Source organism: Pristiophorus japonicus, chromosome 4, assembly GCF_044704955.1.
Source record: "Pristiophorus japonicus isolate sPriJap1 chromosome 4, sPriJap1.hap1, whole genome shotgun sequence".
NCBI lineage: Eukaryota > Metazoa > Chordata > Chondrichthyes > Pristiophoridae > Pristiophorus > Pristiophorus japonicus.
Window position 1 is genome coordinate 276,277,928 of NC_091980.1, and position 19,912 is coordinate 276,297,839.

The 19,912-nt window shown below is 42.9% G+C and overlaps 1 protein-coding gene across 1 annotated transcript in view; it reads right to left on the bottom strand.

Moving 5' to 3' along the window:
• prima1 (proline rich membrane anchor 1) overlaps positions 1-19,912 on the bottom strand; it is a 114,437-nt gene that overhangs the window by 46,456 nt on the left and 48,069 nt on the right. Inside the window, exon 3 of the mRNA XM_070879515.1 lies at positions 11,239-11,368. Within this exon, the coding sequence (XP_070735616.1) occupies positions 11,239-11,368 (130 nt within the window). The remainder of the gene's footprint in view (positions 1-11,238; positions 11,369-19,912) is intronic.

The window sequence follows — 19,912 nt, forward strand, 5'->3', positions numbered from 1 at the left end:
AATAAAAGACAGAAAGGAGATGAGGAAAAGTGGAGGGCAGAGAAACCCAAGGCAAAGAACAAAAAGGGCCATTGTACAGCAAAATTCTAAAAGGACAGAGGGTGTTAAAAAAACAAGCCTAAAGGCTTTGTGTCTTAATGCAAGGAGTATCCGCAATAAGGTGGATGAATTAACTGTGCAAATAGATGTTAACAAATATGATGTGATTGGGATTACGGAGACGTGGCTCCAGGATGAGCAGGGCTGGGAACTCAACATCAAGGGGTATTCAACATTCAGGAAGGATAGAATAAAAGGAAAAGGAGGTGGGGTAGCATTGCTGGTTAAGGAGGAGATTAAGGCAATAGTTAGGAAGGACATTAGCTTGGATGATGTGGAATCTATATGGGTAGAGCTGCAGAACACCAAAGGGCAAAAAACGTTAGTGGGAGTTGTGTACAGACCTCCAAACAGTAGTAGTGATGTTGGGGAGGGCATCAAACAGGAAATTAGGGGTGCGTGCAATAAAGGTGCAGCAGTTATAATGGGTGACTTTAATATGCACATAGATTGGGCTAACCAAACTGGAAGCAATACGGTGGAGGAGGATTTTCTGGAGTGCATAAGGGATGGTTTTTTAGACCAATATGTCGAGGAACCAACTAGGGGGGAGGCCATCTTAGACTGGGTGTTATGTAATGAGAAAGGATTAATTAGCAATCTCGTTGTGCGAGGCCCCTTGGGGAAGAGTGACCATAATATGGTGGAATTCTGCATTAGGATGGAGAATGAAACAGTTGATTCAGAGACCATGGTCCAGAACTTAAAGAAGGCTAACTTTGAAGGTATGAGGCGTGAATTGGCTGAGATGGATTGGCGAATGATACTTAAGGGGTTGACTGTGGATGGGCAATGGCAGACATTTAGAGACCGCATGGATGAACTACAACAATTGTACATTCCTGTCTGGCATAGAAATAAAAAAGGGAAGGTGGCTCAACCGTGGCTATCAAGGGAAATCAGGGATAGTATTAAAGCCAAGGAAGTGGCATACAAATTGGCCAGAAATAGCAGCGAACCTGGGGACTGGGAGAAATTTAGAACTCAGCAGAGGAGGACAAAGGGTTTGATTAGGGCAGGGAAAATGGAGTATGAGAAGAAGCTTGCAGGGAACATTAAGACGGATTGCAAAAGTTTCTATAGATATGTAAAGAGAAAAAGGTTAGTAAAGACAAACGTAGATCCCCTGCAGTCAGAATCAGGGGAAGTCATAACGGGGAACAAAGAAATGGCGGACCAATTGAACAAGTACTTTGGTTCGGTATTCACGAAGGAGGACACGAACAACCTTCCGGTTATAAAAGGGGTCGGGGGGTCTAGTAAGGAGGAGGAACTGAGGGAAATCCTTATTAGCCGGGAAATTGTGTTGGGGAAATTGATGGGATTGAAGGCCGATAAATCCCCAGGGCCTGATGGACTGCATCCCAGAGTACTTAAGGAGGTGGCCTTGGAAATAGTGGATGCGTTGACAGTCATTTTCCAACATTCCATTGACTCTGGATCAGTTCCTATGGAGTGGAGGGTAGCCAATGTAACCCCACTTTTTAAAAAAGGAGGGAGAGAGAAAACAGGGAATTATAGACCGGTCAGCCTGACATCGGTAGTGGGTAAAATGATGGAATCAATTATTAAGGATGTCATAGCAGTGCATTTGGAAAGAGGTGACATGATAGGTCCAAGTCAGCATGGATTTGTGAAAGGGAAATCATGCTTGACAAATCTTCTGGAATTTTTTGAGGATGTTTCCAGTAGAGTGGATAAGGGAGAACCAGTTGATGTGGTATATTTGGACTTTCAGAAGGCGTTCGACAAGGTCCCACACAAGAGATTGATGTGCAAAGTTAGAGCACATGGGATTGGGGGTAGTGTACTGACATGGATTGAGAACTGGTTGTCAGACAGGAAGCAAAGAGTAGGAGTAAATGGGTACTTTTCAGAATGGCAGGCAGTGACTAGTGGGGTACCGCAAGGTTCTGTGCTGGGGCCCCAGCTGTTTACACTGTACATTAATGATTTAGATGAGGGGATTAAATGTAGTATCTCCAAATTTGCGGATGACACTAAGTTGGGTGGCAGTGTGAGCTGCGAGGAGGATGCTGTGAGGCTGCAGAGCGACTTGGATAGGTTAGGTGAGTGGGCAAATGCATGGCAGATGAAGTATAATGTGGATAAATGTGAGGTTATCCACTTTGGTGGTAAAAACAGAGAGACAGACTATTATCTGAATGGTGACAGATTAGGAAAAGGGGAGGTGCAAAGAGACCTGGGTGTCATGGTACATCAGTCATTGAAGGTTGGCATGCAGGTGCAGCAGGCGGTTAAGAAAGCAAATGGCATGTTGGCCTTCATAGCAAGGGGATTTGAGTACAGGGGCAGGGAGGTGTTGCTACAGTTGTACAGGGCATTGGTGAGGCCACACCTGGAGTATTGTGTACAGTTTTGGTCTCCTAACCTGAGGAAGGACATTCTTGCTATTGAGGGAGTGCAGCGAAGGTTCACCAGACTGATTCCCGGGATGGCGGGACTGACCTATCAAGAAAGACTGGATCAACTGGGCTTGTATTCACTGGAGTTCAGAAGAATGAGAGGGGACCTCATAGAAACATATAAAATTCTGACGGGGTTAGACAGGTTAGATGCAGGAAGAATGTTCCCAATGTTGGGGAAGTCCAGAACCAGGGGTCACAGTCTAAGGATAAGGGGTAAGCCATTTAGGACCGAGATGCGGAGGAACTTCTTCACCCAGAGAGTGGTGAACCTGTGGAATTCTCTACCACAGAAAGTTGTTGAGGCCAATTCACTAAATATATTCAAAAAGGAGTTAGATGAGGTCCTTACTGCTAGGGGGATCAAGGGGTATGGCGAGAAAGCAGGAATGGGGTACTGAAGTTGAATGTTCAGCCATGAACTCATTGAATGGCGGTGCAGGCTAGAAGGGCCGAATGGCCTACTCCTGCACCTATTTTCTATGTTTCTATGTTTCTATTCCATTTGCCTTCCTGATTAATTACTGTACATGCATACTAACTTTTTGTGTTTCATGCACAAGCACCCCCAGGTCTTTCTGTACTGCAGCACTTTGCAATTTTTCCTCATTTAAATTATAATTTGCTTTTTTATTATTTGTGCCAAAGTGGATAACCTCACATTTTCTCACATTATACTCCATCTGCCAAATTTTTGTCCACTCACTTAGCCTATCTATATCCCTTTGCAGATTTTTTTGTGTCCTCCTCACAGTTTGCTGTCCCACCCATCTTTGTATCATCAGCAAATTTGGCTACATTACATTCGGTCCCTCCATCCAAGTTATTAATATAGACTGTAAATAGTTGACGACCCAGCACCGATCCCTGTGGCACCCCATTAGTCACTGTTTGCCAACTGGAAAATGACCCATTTATCCCGACTCTCTGTTTTCTGTTAGTTAGCCAATCCTCTATCCATGCTAATATATTACCCCCTAATATATCAAATCTCCTCTGAACCTTCTTTGCCGGTGTTCAGGGCAAACCAATTTCGGAAAGGTATTCTGAAACAAGATGTTATGCCCCCTATTTGCATGTGCGAAAGACCTAACACCTGTTTCAGGTGTAGGCCCGGAATGCCTATACTTCAGCCTTTACCAATATGGCAGGTGGTGCAATTCCAGCGCGGAATGTGTGAGGTGGGCTGCCCGCCATATTGGATCTTAGGTGCCCAATTTACACTGGTAAAATGGGTGTGCCGTCAGCGAATTTCTCGGCCATAATCTTTTTTAGCCCACATTCCATAAATGAGGAAGTGTATGGGGGTGGTGGATGTTAATGAACTGAAGAATATATAAAATAGCAACATTTGATACTTGGTGTAGTAATGTCAAAACTTACTAAAACTTATTTCAGATTTTTTTGTACTTTTCACTAAGCAGACAAATGATTTTCATATCTACATTCAACAAACTTGTAACCTCAAAAAAAATATTGCATAATATAGCATACCATGTTTATGATATACATATTGTTAGTGGACTTACTGGGTATAATATCTACTGTATTGTTACACCATGTGATATTAGTAGGGAATGTATTAATGCATTTGCATGAGATTCTTCAGTCTGTTATTTTAACAGAAGTGTTAGCTTAATTAAAATAAATGGGATACTGCTATTAAACAAGGGGGAAGGACTTTCCTAAAAATGCATTAACACATCAGTTACTAATGTTGTACAGAGTGATTTCAACCCATTTCTGTATTATTCCTCCATAATATGTACCTTACGCTATTCTTCTATACCATACACTCAAGCAAACTTTAAAAAAAATGAATCCTCAAAATTAGGCAGTAAGGTACAAAAGTACAAGTGACTAATGATGCCCAAGTCTTCTCTCTGTTTAAGTGGAGGTACTAATCCATTTATTGTAAATGGGTTAATGCCTGAATAAAATAGTGAGGAGAGTAATTTCAGAAGTTAGTATCTCATGGTGCAGTTATTCTGCAGTAACTATCACATAATACTGCTATTCTTTTTGTGAAAAATCAGTAGCTGTTATAACTTTAAGAGGACCATTTTGCAAAGCTTCATTGCCGCTGGACTTGAACACGGTTCAGTGACAGGCCTTTAACACTAGTCCTGATCTTCAACCTGTGCTCACAGATAGTGCCAGGAGCATAGCCTCGTGAAATAATGCCTTATACATGAGTTCTACAAAACTATACTCATCTACTCACACAGTCACCACGTGTTAATAATTCGCCACCCACAAGATACTGAAAATATCTCACCAACTCCAAATATTTTCTTCAAGTTATTGGATACAATGATGCTCATTCATATAAAAATCCACTCCATATCTAACCAACAAGATTTATAACCATCAGGGCACTGCAATAATCTCCCACCAGCAAATGTATCCCCACTGAATAACACATACGATATATACTATACAAAATTAAAAGCACTGAAGATGGAGTTAAAGGCAGCAGTTGTTCAATGTCGCGGATCAAGTAATGATCATAAACTGTTCAAGTTTTGCTCTTCCGGTTATGAAGAGAGAACTTAAAAAAAAATGTACCCACAAAATCCCTATTCTATATTTTCTCCTTAACACTGCATAATAAGCATATTATGGTAACTACAAAATCCACAGTGCAGGTATATCAGGTACAACTGTAAGTTATTATCATAAGAACATAAGAAATAGGAGCAGGAGTAGGCCATGCCACCCTTCGAGCCTGCTCCACCATTCAATAAGATCATGGCTAATCTTCTACCTCAACTGCACTTTCCTGCACTATCCCCATATCCTTTAATTCCCTTAATATCCAAAAATCTTGATATGTCCTTACTATACAGTATAAATGCACACGAGGCCCATACTTGAGAGAAGGTCACTCTGTGACCAGTTACCTTTATTACCAAGACCTCAAGTGATGAAGGTGGGTGGAGCTTCCCCTTTTATACCTGAAAGCCCAGGTTAGGAGTGTCTCCCACAAGTTCACCACCTAGTGGTCAATGTTCTCACGGGATACAACTTAGGTCAGTTTATACATGGGTTACAATGACAGTTGAATACATGACATCACCTCCCCCCCCAAAGTCTTATTGGGATCACAGGTTAAGTCTCTCTGGTGGTTTACGCTCCCTTGTAGAGCACCTGAGTTGGGGCTCCGTTTGTTTAGCGCTGGCCTGAGAGTCTGCTGTTTGCGGTGCCTCAGGCCTGTCTGGACTGCCCACAGTGACTTGGCTCTCCTCCACTTGGTTCCGGTGTTCGGTCACCTGTGGTGGAGTAAACTCTACGTCGTGTTCTTCCTCCGCTTCTTCTATGGGGTTGCTGAACCTCCTTTTAGTTTGATCCACGTTTTTGCGGCAGATTTGTCCATTGGTAAATTTAACTACCAAAACCCTATTCCCCTCTTTGGCAATCACAGTGCCTGCAAGCCATTTGGGCCCTGCAGCATAATTAAGGACAAAAACAGGGGAATTGACATCAATACATCGCGCCCTCGCATTCCTGTCATGGTAGTCACATTGTGACTGACACCTGCTCTCAAAAATTTCTTTCATAGTAGGGTGTATAGGGATAACCTGGTTTTGAGCATCCTTTTCATTAGCAGCTCTGCGGGTGGAACCCCTTTGAGCGAGTGTGGTCGGGATCTATTGGCCAACAGGAGGCGTGATAAGCGGCTTTCTAGGGAACCCCCTTGGATTCTGAGCATCCCCTGTTTGATTATCTGCACTGCTCGTTCCTCCTGGCCGTTTGAGGCCGGCTTGAATGGTGCCGTTCTGACATGGTTGATTCCATTGCCTGCCATGAAGTCCTGGAATTCAGTGCTTGTGAAGCACGGGCCATTGTCGCTGACCAAGACATCCGGTAGACCATGGGCGGCGAACATTGCCCGTAGACTTTCTACCGTGGCAGAGGATGTGCTTGAATTTAAAATGGCACACTCAATCCATTTGGAGTAGGCGTCTACTACAACCAAAAATATTTTTCCCATGAAACGACTTGCGTAGTCCACATGGATGCGTGACCATGGCTTGGCGGGCCAGGACCAGGGCTAAGGGGGGCTTCCCTGGGTGCGTTGCCCAGTTGAGCACACGTGTTGCACCTGCGAACACAAAGTTCCAGGTCTGCATCTATCCCTGGCCACCAAACGTGTGACCTGGCAATTGCCTTCATCATGACAATGCCCGGGTGCTCATTGTGAAGTTCTCTGATAAACACCTCTCTGCCCATCTGGGGCATGACGACTCGGTTTCCCCACAGTAGACAATCGGCCTGAATCGAGAGTTCATCCTTGCGCCTATGAAACGGTTTAAATTCCTCAGGGCATGCCCCGTACGTGGCTGCCCAGTCCCCATTCAGGACACATTTCTTAACTAAAGACAGTAGCGGGTCTTTACTTGTCCAGACTTTAATCTGACAGGCTGTCACAGGTGAGCCTTCGCTTTCGAAAGCTTCAACAGCCATGACCATCTCAGCATCATGCTTAGTTGCCCCCTCAGTGGTGGCTAGTGGGAGCCTGCTGAGTACATCGGCGCAGTTTTCAGTGCCCGGTCTGTGCCGAATTGTGTAGTCATAAGCGGCTAACGTGAGTGCCCACCTCTGTATGCGGGTCGATATATTCACATTTATGGCCTTGTTGTCGGCCAAAAGGGACGTTAGGGATTTGTGATCTATCTCCAGCTCAAATTTCCTGCCAAACAGGTACTGGTGTATTTTTTTTACTGCATATAGACATACTAGCGCTTCCTTTTCTACCATCCCGTAGCCCCTTTCTGCCTGGGACAGACTTCTGGAGGCATAAGCTACCGGTTGTAACTAACCATTGGCATTCACATGCTGCAACACACACCCGACCCCATCGCACGTTAAAACAAGTTTTTTACACAGGTCATATAACGTTAACAGTTTGTTGGAGCATAACAAACTGCATGCTCTATCAAAAGCCCTTTCCTGGCTGTCCCCCCAGGCTCAATCACGACATTTGTGAAGGAGCACGTGTAGCGGCTCTAACAGCGTGCTCAATTTGGGAAGAAAGTTACCAAAATAGTTTAGGAGCCCCAGGAACGAACGCAGCTCCACCGTGTCACGTGGTCTGGGTGCTCTCTGGATCGCTTCCGTTTTGGACGCAGTAGGTCTGCTGCTACCCTCCTCCCCAGGAATTCTACCTCTGGAGCTAAGAAGACGCACTTCGCCATTTTCAGTCGCAGCCCTACCCGGTCCAGTCTGCGTAGCACCTCCTCCAGGTTGTGGAGGTGTTCTTCGGTATCGCGACCCGTGATGAGGATGTCGTCTTGAAAAACCACTGTCCTTGGAATCGACTTGAGGAGCCTTTCCATATTTCACTGAAAGATCGCGACAGCCGAACGAATCCCGAACGGGCATCTGTTATTCTCAATACAACCCCGTGCATGTCGCCACATATCCTGACCGACCCATCCGCCTTGAGCATCGGCACGATCAGGCTCGACCAGTCACTGAATTCGACTGGCGAGATGATGCCTTCCCTCAGCAGGCAGTCCAATTCGCATTCTATCTTTTCCCGCATCACGTACGGCACCGCTCTGGCCTTGTGGTGTACTGACCTGGCGTCCGGGTTTATGTGAATCACTACCTTGGCCTCCATGAAAGTGCTGATGCCGGGTTGAAATAATGAGTCAAATTTGTCCAGGATGTGTGAGCATGATACTCGCTCCACAGAAGAAATTGCATTGACATCGCCCCATTTCCAGTTCATGGCAGCAAGCCAACTCCTCCCCAGTAGTGCGGGACTGTCCCCCGGGACAATCCAAAGTGGCAACCTGTTCTCCGAATCTTTGTGGGTCACGACTACCGTGGCGCTGCCTAGCACCGGAATGATCTCCTTTGTATATGTCCGTAGCTGTGCGTCAATCGGCAATAATTTTGGCCTCCTGGCCTTGGACACCCACAACCTTTCGAACTGTTTGATACTCTTCAGGGACTGGCTGGCCCCCATGCCTAGCTCCATTAATACTGGGATGCCATTGAGAAGCACTTTCATTATTATCAGTGGCGTCCTGGTATATGAACTGTAAATGTGCTCCACATGAACTCGCTGAACTTCAGCTTCCAGCGATTTCCCCCAGTATTCATTTGGCCTCTAGGGCTTACATCGGGCCCGTCCTCCTCGTACATCAACCTGGCTGCAGGCTTCCTGCACATACGCGCCAAGTGACCACTGACGTTGCAGTTTCTGCAGGTATATTGCTGATACCTGCAAGCTCTGGCTGTGTGTTTGCCTCCACACCTCCAGCATGAGCTGGAGGCCCCGTTGTTGGAAACAAAAGGTCCATTACCAGTCGATCGTCTCTGACTGTCTCTGTAACTGTCCTTAAGCGCACCATTAACAGGTGTTAATGGCCCATTGTCCATTGCGATGGCATGAATCGCCATTCAGCTAGCCATTGTCTCTGTTGAATTCCCCCTTTGGGTTCGACTACATGCTGGGGCATGTCCGATTGCCCTTGTCTGCCTAGAGAACTGTGTGCCGCGTTAACAATGTTGACTCCCTGGTCGTTTGCCGCATTTGAGCCAGGATTTTTGTCATATATCATTCTGGTCTCTTCCTCCCCTGATATAAATGTCTGGGCAATCAGAGCCGCCGCTTCCAAGGTCAAGTCTTTGGTCTCAATCAGTTTCCTGAAAACCTCAGCGTGCCCGATGCCCTCAATAAAAAAGTCTCGCAGTATCACCGCTCTGCATGCATCTGGGAACTTACATAGGCTCGCCAGTCGCCGGAGATCTGCCATGAAGTCTGGAACGCTTTGCCCTTCTCGCCGCCGGTGCATGTAAACCCGGTGTCTCGCCATGTGCCTGCTGCTCGCCTGTTTAAGGTGTTCCTCGATCAACTTACTGAGCTCTTCGAACGTCTTGTCCGCAGGCTTCTCTGGCGCTGGAAGGTCCTTCATCAGGGAGTCCGTTCTGGATCCACAAATTGTCAGGAGATGAGCCCTGCGTTTGTCGGCCGAATCCTGTCTCAACCATTCCTTAGTGACAAAACTTTGCTGTAGTCTCTCAATAAAGTCGTCCCAATCATCACCAACACAGTACCTCTCTTCTGTGCTGCTAGTGGCCATGCTCGCGTGGTTTAAATCCCAGTTTCTCATCGCCAATGATATGTCCTTACTATACAGTATAAATGCACACGAGGCCCATACTAGATAGAAGGTCACTCTGTCACCAATTATCTTTATTACCAAGACTTCAAGTGATGAAGGTGGGTGGAGCTTCCCCTTTTATACCTGAAAGTCCAGGTTAGGAGTGTTTCCCACAAGTTCGCCCCTTGTGGTCAATGTTCTCAAGGTGTACAACTTAGGTCAGCTTATACATGGGTTACAATGATAGTTGAATACATGACCAATCTATTGATCTCTGTCTTGAATATACTCAACGACTGAGTCTCCACAGCCCTCTGGGGTAGAGAATGCCAAAGAATCACCACCCTCTGAGTGAAGAAATTTCTCCTCATCTCAGTCCTAAATGGGCAACCGTTTATTCTGAGACTGTGACCCCTGATTCTAGATGCCCCAGCCAGAGGAAATATCCTCTCTACATCTATCATGTCAAGCCCTGTAAGAATTTTGTATGTTTCAATGAGATCACCTCTCATTCTTCTAAACTCTAGAAAATATAGGCCTGGTATATTCAGTCTCTCCTCATAGAAATCAGTCTGGTGAACCTTTGATGCACTCACTCTATGGCAAGTATATCTTTCCTTAGGTAAGGAGACCAAAACTGTGCACAATACTCCAAGTGCGGTCTCACCAGAGCCCTATATAATTGCAGTAAACTTCATTATTCTTATACACAAATCCTCTTATAATAAAAGCCAACACAGCATTTGCTTTTCTAGTTGCTTGTTGTACCTGCATGTTAACTTTCAGTGATTCGTGTACAAGGACACCCAGGTCCCTCTGAACACCAACATTTCCTAATTTCTCACCATTTAAAAAATATTCAGCTTTTCTATTTTTCCTTCCAAAGTGGACAACTTCACATTTCTCCACATTATATTCCATTTGCCAGGTTCTTGCCCACTCACTTAGCCTGCCTATATCCCCTTAAAGCCTCTTTGCTTCCTCCTCACAACTTACATTCCCACCTAGCTTTGTATCATCAAGAAACTTGGATATATTTCGTCCCTTCATCCAAATCATTGATTGCAGTACCCCACTAGTTACAGCTTGCCAACCCAAAAATGACCCGTTTATTCCTACTCTCTGTTTTCTGTCAGTTAACCAATCCTCAATCCATGCAAATATATTACCCCCAATCCCTTGAGTCCTAATTTTGTTTAATAACCTCTTGTGTGGCACCTATCGCATGCCTTCTGAAAATCCAAATACACCACATCCACTGGTTCCCCCTTATTTATTCAGCTAGTTACAACCTCAAAAAACTCAAACAGATTACTCAAACATGATTTTCCTTTGGTCAATCCATGTTGACTGTGCCCGATCCTATTATTATTTTCTAAGTGTCCTGTTAGCATGTCCTTAATAATAGATTCTAGCATTCTCCCTACTACTGATGTCAGGCTATCGTTTATAAAGGCTACGTTGTGGTTTGTTTTTTATGCAAAATAACTGGTGAAACAAGGAAGACAAAGTCACAGAAAAAAAAACACAATAAAACGAACAGAACGCTCACGTAAGTCAAATTGGTCCACAGGATGTGAAAAATGTAGGCTTACCTTTTTATTGCTTTGTAGCAGATAATTACAGCTACCACCAGGAAAGCAAGTGTTGCACAACCCACTGCAATTAAAATGACCATGTCCGTCCACCAGGGTTTGAACAGGGGATAATCTGTTGGTTTTACAGCTATAAAACAAAGACAAAAACATATTGGAGTTTTTTTTGTATACTGTGAATTTACTCTCATGTGATAAGCCGTGTTCCAATCAGTCTGTTAAATAATGTTGGAGAAAAATAACAAGAGGATCACATCTCTCCCAACTCAAAACTTTTGAGAGCAATGAATATACAATTTTCCAAGATGGCCACAGATTGATTACTGCCAGGCTCTGCAGATTTTATGGGGTCAAAATTGTCCACCTGAGAAAGACCCATTAGGCACTAACGGCTTTTCACCCGAGCGCGGCGACCAGAGCACCCCCCACACCCGGGGCTCACGTGCGAAAAGGGCTTTGCGCCGCGTCCCGCGATTCGCGGTCTGGGTGGCGCAAGCACGGCGATGACATCATCATGGTGCACACGACCCCTTATCGCCCGCGCTGACCCCTTTGTGCCCCATGGGGGAAATTGCCGCGCGGGACGCGAGGTTGGCATGGGGCGATGCCATCGACAGCTTTGCGGGGCAAGAAATTGTGGTGGCTGAGGTGCCCCGGCCGCCCTTGAAGGGGAAGTGTTAGCACTGCCGCCCCCATCTTTTCTGTGTCGGGCCGACTTCTCAGTTACCCCGACAATGGCGGCGCCAACATGCCAACCCTCTCTTGGGTGCCGGTCCGTTGGCCCGGCTGACACCCTCCCTGGTGGCCCAGTGGGCGGCAGTAAAACAGCTGCAAAGTTCGTAGCGGCCCTCCCCTTTAAAAGAAGGGGAGGGGCATTGTGACGCATCATTTTAGCTACCATTTTACCAAAATTTGAATGCCATTGTTGAACAGTATAACTATGAACCAATTGTTAGTAGATTTTTTTTTGTAAAGGTCTATTTTATCCCCTGGACTTTTTTGTTTGATTTTAGTTGCAATTTCACAGTGCAATATTTTTTATACAATGGCTAATGTGTTTGCATAGAATTCTTTTAATAAAGTCATTACCTGTTTAATTATTTTAAATGGGATAATTACTTTATTGAGTAGATTGGGCCTATACTCTCTGGAGTTTAGAAGAATGAGAGGCAATCTCATTGAAACATATAAGATTCTGAGGGGGCTTGACAAGGTAGATGCTGAGAGATTGTTTCCCCTGGCTGGAGAATCTACAACTATGGGTCAGTCTCAGGATAAGGGGTTGGAAATTTAAGACTGAGATGAGGAGGAATTTCTTCACTCCGAGAGTTGTGAATCTTTGGAATTCTCTACCCTAAAGTGCTGTGGATGCTCAGTCATTGAGTGCATTCAAGGCTGAGATAGATGGATTTTTGGACTCTAGGGGAATCAAGTGATATGGGGATCGGGCGGGAAATTGGAGTTGAGATCAAAGATCAGCCATGATCTTATTGAATGGTGGAGTAGCCATATGGCCTACTCCTGCTCCTAATTCTTATATTCTTATCTTCATTAAAATAATAAACAGAAGAATTTCAATATTTAAATGCAAAAGGCATGATTGCAGAAATTGGCTGGCAGGAATTTCTATGCTCAAGTGAGGGAGCTGAATTAACAGACAAAATTGAAATACTACATTGTTGAAGCACTTTGAATTAAACATAAAATATCTCTGGAAGTCAATGAATTTCCTTCAGACTGTTATGCTCAGTACCTCATAAAGACCAGCTCTCACATTTTTAATGAAAATCTAAATCAACAGATTAAACTTTAGGTTGAAGAAATGTTCCCATATGTATGATACCACCTGTAAAACCATATTGTTGTCGGAGCAATTGTTACTAAGTTATACTTAATAGTTCATCTTGTTGTATTAATTCAGGCAACAGCATGAGGGTCCTGACCTGACATGTGTCATTAGGTTATACAGTCACAATTTGTCACAAGTTTAGGCACAGTTAAAAACCACCAAGCTGCCTCCACTTCACAATAACCACACAGGAATTTTGAAACCAGTTAAACGACAGTCACAAAACATATTAATATTCCAGTATTATTCATTTATCTTTCCCATTTGTCTCGGTCAATGTTTTAGTGCAAAGTTCAGACATTTGAAAATATTAATCTTCATATTATGTGGATCAGAGACTCAAAGTCAACAATATTTGATCGACTCGAGGACTTTTAGTTGCATAGGTGTTCCTGGGCCACAATTGCTAAATTTTAAACCTGGTGACAACTGAAATCAGAAATACTGTTGAGTATAAGTTTGTTGCACCGTGTGAAAAATATACATACTTGTGCAGGAGTCTAAGGTTGAACTGAAATTTTAAATATTCATTTGATTCTTAACTAGTACAGATGGTGAAGTTCTCTCCTTAATGTACCAAAGAACTACAATAAAGATTAATGTACAATGAAGAATTCTACAGAACGATGCCTTTCTGTACGTTAAATTTTAAACCTAATTATTATAAGCTTATTTTAAATATGTATTACACATATCCTAAACATATCTTATTCCTTGCCTCAGGCCCTTTATATGTATCATCCACATTCAGAAATGTCGGATCAAATAAGTGATTTTATTTTAAAATATTGTAGACGCAAACAGATTGATATCAACCAATTTCTAACCACAACATCCACGCACCAGATTGCTGCCTAAAATGTATTACTAATATCAGATTAAGGTAGCCGCAATAAGTCCCTTGTGACCTGACTCTTCAAAATATGAAAGTAATTTCTTAAATGTAAAATAAGTGCATACGTGTGCTCTATGCCAGAACTCTTCTGGCATACAGCACACATATGCACGTTCCGTGTCTCAGAGACTGCACAGAGATTTTGCAATCAGCTCGCTGATCTTTTCTGAAACCCATTAGTCAGGCTATCAAAACCGAGATACGGAAAATGGTTGTTCTTCATGACAGAATTAGGAAACCAACTGCTAAAATATAAATTCTGGGAAATTTATCGCAGAAGTAAAATTACATAAGAGACAAATTGAAGCATTGCCAAAATCAGAAGGAAGATTCAAATGAGAAGAAGCCTTTCAGCCAATGACTTTTATGAAAACAAAATTTAAATTATTTTAAACCTATCAAGGTTATTAATGCAAGAGAAGTGGAAATTTAAAATGTTATAACTGGTCTGATTCCTTGCACCTACAAATCTCAGAAGCAGCAAGCACGGTGCCATACACACCTGGTAACAACCTCAAAATCAAATTGGAGCAGAAAGATCCAATCGCTGTCTATTTAATGAAACTGATGTTTCTGACACTTACACGGATATTATTAGTAACTCTTTCTCATTATTGAGTCAATGGTCCAGTGATCTGCCAAAATTTGTATTGCAGTGTTTCAGTCAAATCTTGAGGGCAAGAACCTATGAATCCCTATAGTGCTGAATGAGGGAAAATGCCTTCATCTGGATAGTTGAATCAGTGATACAACATAACACGCATATACATAATGTGCATGCAAAGGCAGCAAATAGATTACCTGAGTGGGATTTAAGACAAAGTGAAAACCTAAAGTAACTCACATTAAGCAATTTTTAATTTCTTCAAAAATACCTGAATGTTGTTAACTTCAGATCATCTCAGGTTTATTTTAAAATGCATGGCCTGTTCCTTTAAAATAGCACAGTCCAAGCATTGAGCAACAAGTGTTGTTTGGTGCACATATACTGCAACGTTACCCATCTCACTGCAAGCATTTCCACTTCAATAGCAGCGAGCTAGTGACTGCCATTTATTGCTGAAGTGACAGCAAAAAAAGATAATTTAAGAGTTAAAAAAAACTGCCAGCAGATGTATTTGTGGCGGCAGGTTCGTTTTTCTAATACAATATGCATCTGAAAATTGGGAGGGTTCTTTAAGGGGTGGAAAATCCGCTCCACTAGATTACCACACAAGTGGTAAAGGTGAAAATGACCCACCTTATTGTTTCAGATAGTTAACACACAACACAGCAAAAAAAAGGTGTTCAGTGCTCATTATCATTTTTAGGAAAGCTTGTTCAAAAGATTAAATCAGCTGCGACAAGATGAAATAAAGAATACACACTAGAAAGTCTGAGAGACATTAAAAGAGGTTCAGAACTGGAAGTACTAACACTACTGTAGGTTCGTACATTGAAATCTGGAAGTTTTGCCAGAATAAATATGTCTGTAGGAAAGAGTATTCAATCTTGTAAAAGTTGTTATTGGTGTACAAGGCAACAGACTAAAACAAATGATAAAGCTGTCATGCATTCATCTTTTCTGAGAAACAACAAGTTTGTGAATCCTTTTTAAGTCACAGACAAATAGATCTAGGACCTCGTAGTAGGGGATTTTGGTATCCCTGTAACATTCTACACATTAATGCTTTGGAAAAATAAACATAGTTAAAATAACATTACAGAGAAATGCAATTTTGGGAGGTCATTTGGTTTCATGCCATTGATAACCCGGCCAATTCTTGCTTTCGCCTAAAGGGCTAAATCATGTACTTTGGAATAATTAATCAAATACAAACCTTGGCTGAACATATTGTAAAGGAAAAGGATACCTTGCTGCCAGGTACACTGTAATCATCTCAACTATGCACAACTATCGGGAATTAGTCTCAATATTGTTACAGTTGTCTACCATTTTAAGTGAGTTAACACCTCGGCCAAAACAGAGAGGAACTTCAGACAAATGAGTTAAGCATTCGGACATGAATCTCTCATGGTGTAATTTCAGGACGTAAATTTTTTTGCTGCCTGTAAACTCTTAAATCCGTCCAATGATGGATAATGCCAAGTACAATTATTGCTCCACAAACAATTATGACTTATGTATAAGAGTATAGTATCAGTAAAACTATTAAAAAATATTTTGTAAATTATAATTACTACACATCACCACCATTATTCGTTACCTTAGGTGTCTAACTGAAAAACAGTGTGGGCTAAATTGGCCTGTTTAGCACCTGTTTTTCAGGTTGCCAACTAAGACTCGAAAATGTGGTCCAAGATGCATGTACATATTTTCGACAGGAAGTGTGTAGGATGCCATCTTGGTAAAGGGGTTTGTCCGCGCACACTTAACGACCACCAGCAGCATGCAGAGCAGCGAGATGATGATGCGAATCAGTGTGCAACGCTGATTGAAACCACCGCTGCCATTTTCTAATTCCTCACTTCCACAGAACGAAGGACCCCAACCAGAACTATTTACAGGGATCATGAAGTACTTACAGGTTAGTTGCTGGATTATTTCTTCTGGATGCTGGTGCAATTGTATATGTTTTGAAGGTGTGCTATAGTTGGCTCTCTCCCATATTTAATTATTCTTCAATATATTACAGCAAAGGTTCAGTTCACAAAGGTCTCCCACTACTTCTTGTAGCCACAATGCACCTCTTCTTTAAGAAGTGCAGACTGCCTTTAAGTAATGCTAGCCACCCACGATATCGGGCCTCCTGCTGATGCATGCAGCCAATGAACAGTGTAGGTTGGACCTGGCTGCACGCAGGAATCATGTAAAACAGCAGGCAGCACGAATTTAATGTGCTGCCTGCAACACAATGAATGGGCGCGGGTTATCGCGTACCCCACTCCCGTTTTTGACAGTTGTCCAATTTGACCCCCACTGTAAGAGGAAAAATAGATTTGGCATTAGGGGTATATATGAAATGTTTTAAGTTAGTTAGCCAGAAAAGGTGTATAGTTGAAATCCTTGTCATTCAAAGTAAAGGTACAATTCGGACACGCCTATCTCCAGTACTCCATAAATCTCACTGTGTCTCAACGGTTTATTAGCACATTGGAGTGTTATCTCATCTCTCTTGTCTTGACCAGATGGAGTTTTTCCATTATCACTTTAGACCTGCTTATCTGCCCCTCAGGGTTTCCTGTGATGAGGCCTCCTGTAATTAATCATTCTGATTTGTTATTTCCTTTACACACCCTTATAAAAGTGACCATTACAAAAGCCTATGTCCGAGGTCCATTCCTAACCCTGTAATTATAACAGAGCTCGATAGCCCCAATAACCAACCCGAGCCGAAGGCCACCAGGTGAGCACATTCTAACAAGATGAGGTCACCCTAGAGAAGGCCTGAAACTGCCTTAAGACACAGGTCTGTCAATCCAGGGTATTACTGATAAAGTAACCAATCAGGAGTCGTGGGAGGTTGTATTGGGGAAGTAAAGGGGTCTTTGAAATTGTATAAAAGATGTATGAATTTGCTGTTTTCAGAGCGTTTCCACTCACAGGCAGCTGTGTTGAGAAATTGCTCCCAGATCTTTCGTGATGACAGATCATGAACTTCGCCTTCCGTCTCCGTCTATTAACTTCGAGAGTTGCTACACGGATTGGAATGAGTGTTGACCCCTTATATCAGGGGGTCCGCTCGTGGAAAGAGAAGCCTTTCCGCTACCCCCCTACACCCAGTAACATATTCTTTATTAATTATCTCCACGCAATCAAGAGAGGAAGATAGGAATAAAGTTATTTTCTTCACCTGTCAATTATTTCCAAAAGCTTTGTACCACCTTCATCGCAAATGCGAGTGTCAGAGACATTCAATAATGTTGAGGGAAGTGATTCTTAAAAAATATATAATTACAATACTTACCTTTGGTTGGTGGCCGCAGGAGCTGCAGAAGAATCCTGAGCGGAGCAACCCTGACTCACTGCTAACAAATTTGTCAATATGGTCCTTTAACAGGCCTCTAATTTACCCAGGCAGCTCGCCTGAGGGAAGACGTCAATTTTAGGCTGCTGGCCTCACTGGTAGCTGCCCTCAGATAAGTCTGGGTGTGCGTGGGAGGTTAGTTGGAATGAGGTACAGGGACCAGAATTTCATTTGCACTATTTATTATATCCGGCATTCCATTCCACGTATTGATCATTCTTTGTGTGAAGGAAAATTCCTTGGAAGACAAACCAAGGAAACAAATTATGGTATTATCGATCCCTTTAAAATGAAGAGAGTAATCCATGGGCATTGTCTCTTTTACTCAAGAGTCAGTAGTTATTACCTTCCATCACCATTTAAGTCCATACGCACAAGGTAACAATTGGTTTCCTTAAAGATTCTTAAGAGACCAAATCCAGAGGAGAAAGATGGTTCTTGTAAAACTATTGCTGATATTTTTGCAGTCACTCTGAGACTTTGGCCTCGAAATTTGATAAAGCCCGAGTTCGTGCAATGCCACCGTGGGCCAAGGCTAATGGCCGCCCGTGAAAGGAGCGCAGGTAGCACCGATATTTTGGTGCGGATTTAAATGAGCGCGGCGCAGTACCTCCCATGCAACGCGCTCTTTCCGGCAGTACGATCAGCAGGAGGCCGAAGGTCGGGTCTAATCTATATGTGCAGCATTATCAGTAAATCGCAATTTATAAAAGTGAAGTGCAATGTTTCCGGTTATGCTTCTCGTGTTTTGTCGGTTGACAGAGAGAATATGCAAGATAAATGAAAGCCTAAAAATACACCAATCTGTCGTGTTTTAAAGAATGCAACCAATATTTCCAATTCTACTCCCTAGAATACAAATAAAAGCAACCTATTCTTCTAATACACAGACAGTGAATAAGCTTTGTTATTACAGAGGCTTTTCACTGTCTTTTTAGGAGTATATCTCTCCAGAAAGTACAATGGTGTACTGGAATTGGGAGATTTCTTTGCAAAACTGGATGTACAAATTCCTTCAAAAACAGGAAAAATGCGTTAGTTCTCCTTTAATTGAAAATGTAATGTTACTTCAGAGGAACAGGATGCATATTCAATACGGACAAAAGGACTTTCAGTGAAAAGACTCTGTAATAACTAACAGTAAACAATTACAAAGCCCAAATATAATTTCATTTCCAGTTTACTGTTATTAGTAAGATTTGAAAATCTGGTGTACAAGTGTACATTTTGCATTACACAACTGACCAACAGTAAAGTATCAGGCCTTTAGATACAGCACAAGTCTCCCAGACAATTTGTAACCATATGCCGTGCTGCATATGTCAGAATTCACTGACCTGTTCCGGTTGAGTGCTGGCTTGTAACGGGGATAGAACAGGCATTCAATCTGTTGATGTGGTTCTGCAATAATGACCATGAGCCATCTCACTGGACTGGACATACTCTACATAGTTATTGAAAACTTTGGGAGAGATCTATCACTGCCGGCTTCTCCCAGGTCCACACACTGGCAGCAGCTGCATACACGTGCATGCTTTGGAGAGGGCGGTAAAAGGAGCGCTAATGTCCAAAATCGCTCAGCGTGCATGAATTCGGCATTGATATCATGCTCTTCATCATTAAATATTTGAGGCGAACACAGGCAATAGCAGCGTTACCGACCTGCCCAATATGGCGGTCACCGTGTTCTGCGCCGGAATTGGGCGGAAGCGAGGCAGCCGCCATTTTTTCTTCAAAACTGGCCTTAACAGCCAGCGCTGAAGGTTCCAATTTCCAAGCCTTTGGGTTTTATTTCTTTTAAACTTTGTCAAGGTTTTCTAAATCTGATTACAAAATAACTGCTTACTATGGAATAATAGCTCTGCCACTAAAGTTTGAATGTTAAGCAATTCAAATGCCCAGTGTACTAAAAATGTCCGGAGAATACCAGCAATTCAATAGTAGTTTAGGCCCCTAAGTACA